This window comes from Bubalus kerabau, chromosome 8, assembly GCF_029407905.1.
Source record: "Bubalus kerabau isolate K-KA32 ecotype Philippines breed swamp buffalo chromosome 8, PCC_UOA_SB_1v2, whole genome shotgun sequence".
Taxonomy (NCBI): Eukaryota; Metazoa; Chordata; class Mammalia; order Artiodactyla; family Bovidae; genus Bubalus; species Bubalus kerabau.
The window spans coordinates 91950753-91961051 of NC_073631.1; the positions used below are offsets into that span (position 1 = coordinate 91950753).

Sequence of the window (10299 nt, forward strand, 5' to 3'; positions counted from 1 at the left end):
AGCAGTCAGGGCTTCATCAGAGGATAGAATAGGAAGGCATTTATTATCAGGATATGATCTTATGCAACTGAGAAAAATTAAACATCCTAGGTGAAGTTATTCATTGTCTGGTGCAAGAACTTGAAGACAGTTGGGCAAGCAACCTAGAAGGAAGGATAGCCATGAAGTAGAGGAGCACAGTAAGCTGTGAGAATGGGCTGGGACTGACATGGCTAAACTGGAATGAGCATGCCAAGTGCCTATATCTCTTTGAAATGAGATATTCTATTCCTTTAGTGGGAATTACTAGAAGTGGGATTACTAAAGATCTAAATGTAAGGCATGGCAGCTGTAGTCAATAATACTCTATTGTAGGGACTTCCCTGGTGGTTCAGTGGTTAAGAATCTGCCTTGCAATGCAGGGGATATGGGTTCAATCCTTGGTCTGGGAACTAAGATCCCACATGCTGCAGAGCAACTAAGCTAAGTCCAGGAGCTCCAGAGCATATGCAACTAAAGAGTCCGTGCACCACAAAGAAAGATCCCACATGAAGGAACAAAGATCTCAGGAGCCACAACTGAAAGCCAAAGAAACTGAATAAATAAATCCATTAATAGCACTGTTGGAATAGCACTATATACTTGGAATTTGCTGAGAGTTGATCTTAAGTGTTCTCAATGACACATGCACACACATACAATCATAACACTGTGAGATAATGGACGTGGTAATTAGACTGATTGTGGTAATCATTTCACAATGTATTTAGTTCAGTGCAGTTGCTCAGTCGTGTCCGACTCTTTGTGACCCAATGAACCACAGCACGCCAGGCCTCCCTGTCCATCACTAACTCCTGGAGTCCACCCAAACCCATGTCCATTGAATTGGTGATGCCATCCAACCACTTATCCTCTGTTGTCCCCTTCTCCTCCTGCCCTCAATCTTTCCCAGCATCAGGGTCTTTTCAGACAAGTCAGCTCTTCACATCAGGTGGCCAAAGTATTGGAGTTTCAGCTTCAACATCAGTCCTTCCAATGAATACCCAGGACTGATCTCCTTTAGAATGGACTGGTTGGCTCTCCTTGCAGTCCAAGGGACTCCCAAGAGTTCTCGAACACCACAGTTCAAAAGCATCAATTCTTTGGCACTCAGCTTTCTTTATAGCCCAAATCTCACATCCAAATATGACCACTGGAAAAACCATAGCCTTGACTAGATGGACCTTTGTTGACAAAGTAGTCTCTCTTGCCGGGAGCCGGCATATTGCATATTGAGTGAGGATCTGTAATAGCTCAACTGGAATTCTATCACTGCCTGGAGCCAGCGTGAGGCACTCCGCCCATGACAAAGGTCATGAGGAAGGAGGCTCGGCATACGCAAAGGCGGGATCGAGCCTCAGGAGTCCCCCTGGAAATTCTCGAGCATCTACCCCCAAAACCAGAGTCTGCCTACTTTCTGCTTTGTGCTTTCACCTACACCTCTGACTTTACAGGGGGCTGTCTCCCACTACCTCTCTCTGAAAAAAGAGTTAGCTTACAGCTCCAGTTAATAATTCCTGGGTGTGACAGTGTTTAACCTACAAACTCCTTTGGAAATCCTCTAGCCTGCCTGAATAGGTTTGTCTGGCCACATGTGATTGCTCACAGCCTCTCAACCATGAGAGGCACAAGATGCTTTAAACCTTCTAAAAACAGGTTCTTTAGAAAAGTTAGAAAATTATTAGTATAAGTGTAATGGGCTGATTAGAAATCGTATTGGTGAAGGGTTTTTCATTTGTTGAGCCAATGTTTACTGCTAAGTCTCCACATCCCCTGCCCTTATACACATTAATGAATATATAGAAGACATAAGTATTAACCTTTGATATTAATCACGTTAGACCTTAGGCTAAGTAAATTCTTTCCTTAACTAAAACCCACTACACCCTCACCCTATAGGAATGTAACTTTATTTGGGTGGCGTCTGTTTTAAGAATAATCACCCCTGGAGAAATAAGTGTCCTGGTTGACTGACCGCTGTCACAAGGAGAGGGTCGTAAATTGTCAGCAGGCCCCCTGGCCAGAAGATGATGTAACACCCCTAAGACCTCTGTATACATTTGTATGAAGCACCTGACTTTGATAAAAGTCAGGACTGCTGACCCCGCGTGACTTTTGCATAACACCTCAGTGTATAAAAGTAGACCATGGAAAATAAAGAATTGGGATCAGTTCCTCGAAAGACTGGTCTCCCCATGTCTCTCTCTCTCTCACTCTGGTTGAGTCTCCATCTGGAGCGCGGAACCCACCATGCTTACTAATTATGCCTGGGCTTCTAAGATCCGACCGGGGAGGCCTCAGTGTCTCCTCTCCTTCGGGAGAACGGAAGGACGCCTGCGGCCTACGTAAGTGGTGCAAGCTTCTTGTCTTGAAGTTTTATTGGTCCCCCGCGTAAACCAAGCTACTCAGCCTCTTTTCTCCACTGAATTTTCCTACTGAGCTATCCTTATTCCATTACTCTTTATATCCTTAATTAACATTTAATTAAGCAGTTGTTCCCTGACCCTCGCCTAGCCGTCTCTCCTTCGAATACCCTGGATCAGCTGGGGCTGGACCCCGGCAGGTGGCGCCCGAGACAGGATATTCCAAGGTAAGCTCCCTGCAATTAGGGTCATCAGCTCTATTGCTCCCCCGTTCTCGGAACAACTGGGTCATCAGCCCTCTTGTTCCCCCACGGAGCAGTTTGGGTCATCAGCTCTACTGCTTCTCCCTCGGAACAGTTTTGGGTCATCAGCCCGCTGTTCCCCCCCCGGGACAATCTGGGTCATCAGCCCAATTGTTCTTCCAGTGTTCGGGACGGCTAGGACCCCACTCAAGGGTGCCGCGGACCCCCCTGTAGGATAGACAGGGCGAGAGGAGTGGGAAGTGTTGAAAGTGTTGAAGAGTTAGAGAGAAAAAACGGTTTCTAAAAAGGCTGACAAGAAAGGCCTGATCTTTTAATAGCTAAAAGCAAAATCGTCTATTATACTTAACTTTCTGACATGGTTAACACTGAAACTAAGAACGCCAAGTCTTTATACAAGTAATCTTGAAACTTAAAGAGGGTACTGTTAATTTAGATACTTGGGTGAAGGTAAAAAACCAACTAAAAACTTATCCTATAAATATGATTCAAAATGTTCTGAACCCTCGTCATGAGGCTGTGGGATAACCTATGGGAGAGGCTATAGCGGTGGATGATAGTGGGTCTCCACCTTCTGCGCAGATCATATTTTCTGCCATTGATGAGGAAAAGGAGGGAGACTGTGCTCTACCTCCCGAGGAGTGAGAGGGCTTACAGGACGCTGCGGCCGGGCGCCCTGGTGAGCCCCCTCTCCCTCTACACAAACCTTTAAAAATTTATCCAACAATTTCTGATTTAAGGCGACTACTCCACCTCCGCTTGCACCTCCCAGGGCCTAAGAATTCCCCAGTTTACATCCAAAGCCTCCCAGAACATTGCCTAAGGTTGAAAAAGATTAAAAGTTTTCTTTTAAACAAAGTAGCTTTTAAAGAATACACAATATACAGAGCCTGCTCCTTGCAAAAAACCCCCTCAGGGGGGCCTCACCCAAGCAAAAAAAAAAAAGAGAAAAAGAAAAAAGTGAAAAAGAAAAAAGTGAAAAAGAAAAAAGGAAAGAAAACAGAGAAAGATCTAAAGATAAAAAAAAGAACTAAAGAGTGAAAAGGAGAGAGGAACGGAGAAATAAGGAATCAGGGAATGCAGCAAGATAGAAAAAGGAAAAAAGGAAGTTAGAAAAAGAGATACAGAGAGAAAGAGAGGGGGAGAGAGAGAAATAAAGTAAGAAGGAAAAAGGGGGAATGAAAGAGGGAAACAGGAAGGAAATGATAAAAAGTAAAAGAGAAGAGAAGAGGAAGGAAAAAAGATAGAGTGAGGGAAAGAAAACTTGAGAAAGATTTAGAGAAGAAAGAAAAAAAAAAAAATCAGCAGAGGAGAGAGGAGAGGACTTAGAGGACACTGTGGCCTGACGCCCTGGCGAGCTACCTCCCCCTCTGCGCAAACTTTAAAAAAACTTATCCACCACTTTCTGATTTGGGGCGATAGCTGCCGCCTCCATTTGCGCCTTCCAGGGCCCAAGAGTTCCCCACTTTGCCCCCAAAGCCTCTCAAAGTGTTGCCTAAGCCTGAAAAAGATAAAAAGTTTTTTAAACAGTGGAGCTTTTAAAACAGACTGCATGCACAATATGCAAAGGTGCTCCTTGGAGAAAACCCCCTCAGGGGGGTCTCACCCAGGCTAAGAGAAAAGCAGAAAGGTAAGGGGATTTAGCAACAATATTAACCCTTGACAAGCCGGTTACTCCAATTCCAATGGGAGTGGCTGGCCCCCTACCTGAGGGCATTGTAGGACTTGTGCTAGGGCGTAGCTTGCTTTCTTTTCAAAAAATTTCGGTGGTGCACGGTGTAGTAGATTCTGATTATATTGAGAAATTAAAATTTTGACCTCACCGCCTACTAAAACTGTGCAAATTAATAAAGGTCAAAGAGTAACACAGCTTTTGCTTTTACCTTAGTATCAGACAGGAAAAAACTTGACTTCTCAGGCTAGGAGCCACAGAGTATTTGGATTTAGTGATCTAGCCTTTTGGGTGCAGGAAATTACAGCTCCAAGGCCTTTAAAAGATCTTTTAATTCAAGAAAATAAAATGTCAGGGCTATTAGACACAAGAACAGACATCTCTTAACATTGCTGGAAAAAACTGGCCCAGTTCCTGGCCCACGCATACTACTGAAAATGAGTTGGTGGGATTAGAGAAAGTGGTATGCAGGGTGGGAATGCTGTAGAAAAAAGGGTGAGGGAGAGTTTAAAACCTTGAGGAGTAGTGAGTTCCCCATTGCTGGAAGTATTCAAGCAAAGATTAGATGGTTGCTTGTCATATAAAAAGCTATTGACCAGATTTAGTTTACAAAACGATAATTGGAGAAGCTTATAAAGATGTTGTACAACACCTCTTTACTTGCTTCTCATATTTAAGTCTGCCAAAAGTTTTAAAAACTGCCCCTTTGAAGCGGAGAGATTGTTTACTAACTTTAAATGATTTCCAAAAATTATTAGGAGACATTAATTGGATACGCCCACATTTAAAACTGACTACTGCAGATTTAAAGCCTTTGTTTGATTACTTAAAAAGCGATCCTAATTCCAGTTCTAAGAAAAAGTTGACTAACGAGACAGAGACAGCTCTTGTTAAAGTAGATGAGACTTTAAATGATCAGTTAATTAGGATTAATAATACCAAAAGATGAGATTAAATTATTCTTGCCACAAAACATACACCTACAGGGTGCTTGTGACAAAAAGGCCCGTTGGTTCCATCTACCAGTGACCCCAAGAAAAATAGTTTTATCTTATCCCAGCTTGGTTGCACAATTAATTATAAAAGGAGGAAAAAAGAAGTGTGGAACTTTTTAGAAAAGAAGTAGCAAATATAGTAATTCCATTCAATAAGGATCAACTGCAAGTCTTTTACAAGATAGTGATGATTGGCAAGTTGCCCTGATAGATTTCAGGGGTCAAATTTTGTTTCATTTGCCCTCAAGCCCCCACAGTAGTTAAAAGTTCAAAAATGTTAGATTGGCAGTTTGAGGATACCTGTGGAACTTTCCAACCCTATGTAGTTCCTACGCTCCCCTTTACCCTATGGGGGAGGGACGTGCTGTCTCAAATAGGAGATACTCAGAGAAGGGTTTTTTCAATTTCTTAGTTATCAACAGGCGGTACAATTAACAATACTATATATATTATTATTATAAATACATAATATAAATATATTTGCCTAATTGCAGTTTGCCTAATTAGATATGGGTACAAATAAAATATAATAAAGGTATACATAATTCTATTTATAGATCTATACTTAATTAATTTGTATATAATTAATATGTATACTATATATGCATATTATATATATACTGTATAATTAAATGTATATTGCAGTAATATAATGTGTGTGTGGCTGATATTAATTGGTATGGATTGATGCTGTGATGATATATGTTCTATATACTGTATAATTATATTATATATGTGTGACATATATTATTGCAGTACATTGGTTTGTGTTGGTTGGTATTAGCTGTGTACGTATTGTATTGCTTTAATATATATTAATTAATAATTATAAAGATTAATTCAAGTATATTGATTTATATATATTAGATGTCAATAAGTTTATACTTGTTGCCATATATAAATACATATATAAATACATTTTGCATTTAGGCATATCTATATACCAAAATGAGATAAGGAGTTTATACATTTATTATTTAAATTTATACAGAGACCTAAACTAAACATTAGACCTAAATTAACATATCCCTAAATTTATGTTGTTAAAATGTAAATTTTAAAAATTTTAAAAATTAAATTGACAACTGCTTGACAATTCCTTTACCATGAAACCCCCATAGGTGTAATTGGGGTAGCCAGACAAAAAATTGGTTTTATGGCAAAACGGCCCCCTAGAGTGGGTCCATCTTCCCGCTCAAACTAAAAAAGTAGTGGCTTCTTATCCAGGACTGATAGCTATGTTGATATTAAAAGGGAGAAAACGGAGCATTGAATTGTTTGGTAAAGAGACATCAGAAATTGTAATTCCATATAATAAGAAACAACTTGATCCTCTTCTAATGTTTGAAAATTGGCAGATTGCTATAGGAAACTATTTTGGTCAAATTTTTGCATCATTTACCTTCACATGTTTTGTTGAATTTTATATCCAGACATCCAGTTATTTTTCCTGTCAGATGTAAACAATCTCCTATTCCAAATGCTCAGATAATTTTTACTGACGGGTCAGCAAACGGCAAAGCCTCCATAGTCACTAAAAATCACCAAAAGGTTTTAGAAACACGGGAAACTTCAGCTCAAAGAGCTGAAATAACAGCAGTCGTAGAGGCTTTTGCTATGTTTGCAGATGAGGAATTTAATCTTTACTCTGATTCTCAGTATATTGTCAGATTGTTTCCACACATTGAAACAGCGGTTTTGCCTGAAAATAAAACTACCATATTTCATTTGTTAAGTAATTTACAGCAACAAATTTAGAAAAGAAAGAAAATATTTTTTATTGGACACATTTGGGCTCATTCTGGATTGCCCGGCCCTTTAAATGCCTTTAATGATTTGGCTGACTTGTTAACCAGAAATACAGTGGCTACTGTGATTGAGGAGGCCAGAGCCTCTCACTCACTTCATCATCAATACGCTACTGCTTTAAGATATCAATTCCAAATTCCCAGAGAGACTGCTCGAGAGATTGTGCGTTCTTGCTTACACTGCCCCACTGTTTATAATAGTTTACCTATGGGAGTTAATCCTCGCGGTCTCAAACCTAACGTTCTCTGGCAAATGGATGTTAACTCATGTCTCTTCATTTGGAAAACTGTCCTTTGTTCATGTAACTGTAGATACCTTTTCTCACGTTATTATTGCAACTGCTCGTACAGGGGAAGTAGTTAAAGATGTGATACAACATCTCTTTACTTGTTTTTCATATTTGGGCCTGCCAAAAGCTCTGAAAACTGACAACACTCCTGCTTACACTTCTAAGTCTTTTCAGGAATTTTGTATAAAGTTTCAAATTAAACATAATACTGTCATCCCTTATAATCCCCAGGGACAGGCCATTGTTGAAAGAGCGCATCAAACATTAAAAATCCAAATTCAAAAACTAAAAGAAGGGGAGTTTAAGTATAGCTCTCCCCATCAAATCTCCCCATCAAACATGCTCTTTTCGTAATAAATATTCTAAATACTGATCTGGCTGGAACTACTGCAATGCTTCGTCATTGGTGCCTAGAGCAATTAAATGCAAAACCATTAGTCAAATGGAAGGACCTCTTCTCAGGACAATGGGAGGGTCCTGACCCATTATTAACTAGCGGTCGAGGATGTGCTTGTATTTTTCCAGAGGACGCAGATTCACCAATTTGGGTTCCAGACAGGCCAGGTTCGAGGCACGCGCTTGCTCGCCCCGCCCACCAGGCAGCTCTCGCCTCCGCGCTTCCAGCCTCGCCCTGCACCCTCCTCGCTGCACCCCACGACCTAGAGCAAAGAAGTTTGTGCAGCAAGTGAGGGCCAGAGAGGAGAGCGCACCCGCAAAGTGCCATCCAGACCAGCGCAGCGCCCGCCAGCAGGGGAGACAAGATAAACATCGAGATCCCGGCGAGACTGACAGGGCTGCTGCAGCGTGAACTCCAACCAAAAAATAATTCTATTTATTCTGTTTTAGCTTGTCTACCCTTGCCTTATGTTTTCCTTTTTACTAATGACTCCAACAAACTTAATGTACTCATGAATTATTCAGGTGGACCTAACGTGGTAACTTGTGAACAATGTATGCTTTCATCTTGTTTAAACCCTCCATGTAATGTTTGCTCCTTTGTGGTGTTACAATGCCCATCCTATCTTATGGTGCCTATATGATAGCTATGGTCTTGCTGTGTTACAACTACAGGATTTAATGCGATCGCGACGGTTTGTGGGCTTACTTATTTTAGGAATATCAGCTTTAATAGCAGCAATTAGTTCTGTTACTGCAGCAGCAATATCATTGACTCAACAAGTGCATACTGCCCAATATGTTGATACCATGTCTAAAAATGTTTCTTTAACTCTAGGAACTCAGGAAGCCAAAGATAGGAAATTAGAGATGAGAGTAGATGCCTTAGAAGAGGCAATAATGCATAGTGGCACTGAGTTACAGGCTTTAAAGGTGAAGATGGCTTTGACATGCCACACTGATTACAGGTGGATATGCGTGACATCTTTGAAGGTAAACGAGACAGATTATGAATGGGAAAAGATTAAAAATCATATCTCAGGTGTTTGGAATAGTTCTGATATTGGCCTGGACTTAGGGAAACTTCATAGTCAAATACAGACCTTGGAACACTCTCGACTGGATTTTACCGCCGCTGGAGCAGCTAATGACTTTTTTCACACCTTCTCTAACTTAATTTCTGGAAAAAACATTCTGTCTAATCTTCTCATAATCATTCTTCCTTGTATTGTCAGGATTCTTCGGCAGAACATTCAGAAGCTCGCGACTGAGCTGCATCTGGCTGTTTTAAGAAATAAAAAAGGGGGAGATGCCGGGAGCCGGCATATTGCATATTGAGTGAGGATCTGTAATAGCTCAACTGGAATTCTATCACTGCCTGGAGCCAGCGTGAGGCACTCCGCCCATGACAAAGGTCATGAGGAAGGAGGCTCGGCATACGCAAAGGCGGGATCGAGCCTCAGGAGTCCCCCTGGAAATTCTCGAGCATCTACCCCCAAAACCAGAGTCTGCCTACTTTCTGCTTTGTGCTTTCACCTACACCTCTGACTTTACGGGGGGCTGTCTCCCACTACCTCTCTCTGAAAAAAGAGTTAGCTTACAGCTCCAGTTAATAATTCCTGGGTGTGACAGTGTTTAACCTACAAACTCCTTTGGAAATCCTCTAGCCTGCCTGAATAGGTTTGTCTGGCCACATGTGATTGCTCACAGCCTCTCAACCATGAGAGGCACAAGATGCTTTAAACCTTCTAAAAACAGGTTCTTTAGAAAAGTTAGAAAATTATTAGTATAAGTGTAATGGGCTGATTAGAAATCGTATTGGTGAAGGGTTTTTCATTTGTTGAGCCAATGTTTACTGCTAAGTCTCCACATCCCCTGCCCTTATACACATTAATGAATATATAGAAGACATAAGTATTAACCTTTGATATTAATCACGTTAGACCTTAGGCTAAGTAAATTCTTTCCTTAACTAAAACCCACTACACCCTCACCCTATAGGAATGTAACTTTATTTGGGTGGCGTCTGTTTTAAGAATAATCACCCCTGGAGAAATAAGTGTCCTGGTTGACTGACCGCTGTCACAAGGAGAGGGTCGTAAATTGTCAGCAGGCCCCCTGGCCAGAAGATGATGTAACACCCCTAAGACCTCTGTATACATTTGTATGAAGCACCTGACTTTGATAAAAGTCAGGACTGCTGACCCCGCGTGACTTTTGCATAACACCTCAGTGTATAAAAGTAGACCATGGAAAATAAAGAATTGGGATCAGTTCCTCGAAAGACTGGTCTCCCCATGTCTCTCTCTCTCTCACTCTGGTTGAGTCTCCATCTGGAGCGCGGAACCCACCATGCTTACTAATTATGCCTGGGCTTCTAAGATCCGACCGGGGAGGCCTCAGTGTCTCCTCTCCTTCGGGAGAACGGAAGGACGCCTGCGGCCTACGTAAGTGGTGCAAGCTTCTTGTCTTGAAGTTTTATTGGTCCCCCGCGTAA

General features: G+C 41.4%; 1 protein-coding gene across 6 annotated transcripts; it reads left to right on the top strand.

The window, feature by feature from the left end:
* Positions 1 to 2174: 2174 nt before the first annotated feature.
* Positions 2175 to 9834, top strand: LOC129659454 (uncharacterized). Of its 6 annotated transcripts, none has more exons than XM_055590828.1 (3): positions 2182 to 2363; positions 2533 to 2608; positions 7962 to 8914. In XM_055590828.1, the coding sequence occupies exons 1-3, from the start codon at positions 2282 to 2284 to the stop codon at positions 8212 to 8214; spliced, it is 411 nt and encodes a 136-aa protein (XP_055446803.1). In that variant the 5' UTR covers positions 2182 to 2281; the 3' UTR covers positions 8215 to 8914. The 6 variants fall into 6 exon arrangements, with proteins under 6 accessions (XP_055446799.1, XP_055446800.1, XP_055446797.1 ...); XM_055590826.1 differs by having other exon boundaries at positions 2183 to 2363; positions 7903 to 8914; XM_055590827.1 differs by having other exon boundaries at positions 2186 to 2363; positions 7932 to 8914.
* Positions 9835 to 10299: the final 465 nt, after the last annotated feature.

Bases quoted from the DNA above. Each gene is read 5' to 3' on its own strand.
- LOC129659454 (XM_055590824.1), top strand. From the start codon at position 8,391: ATGTTTGCTCCTTTGTGGTGTTACAATGCCCATCCTATCTTATGGTGC.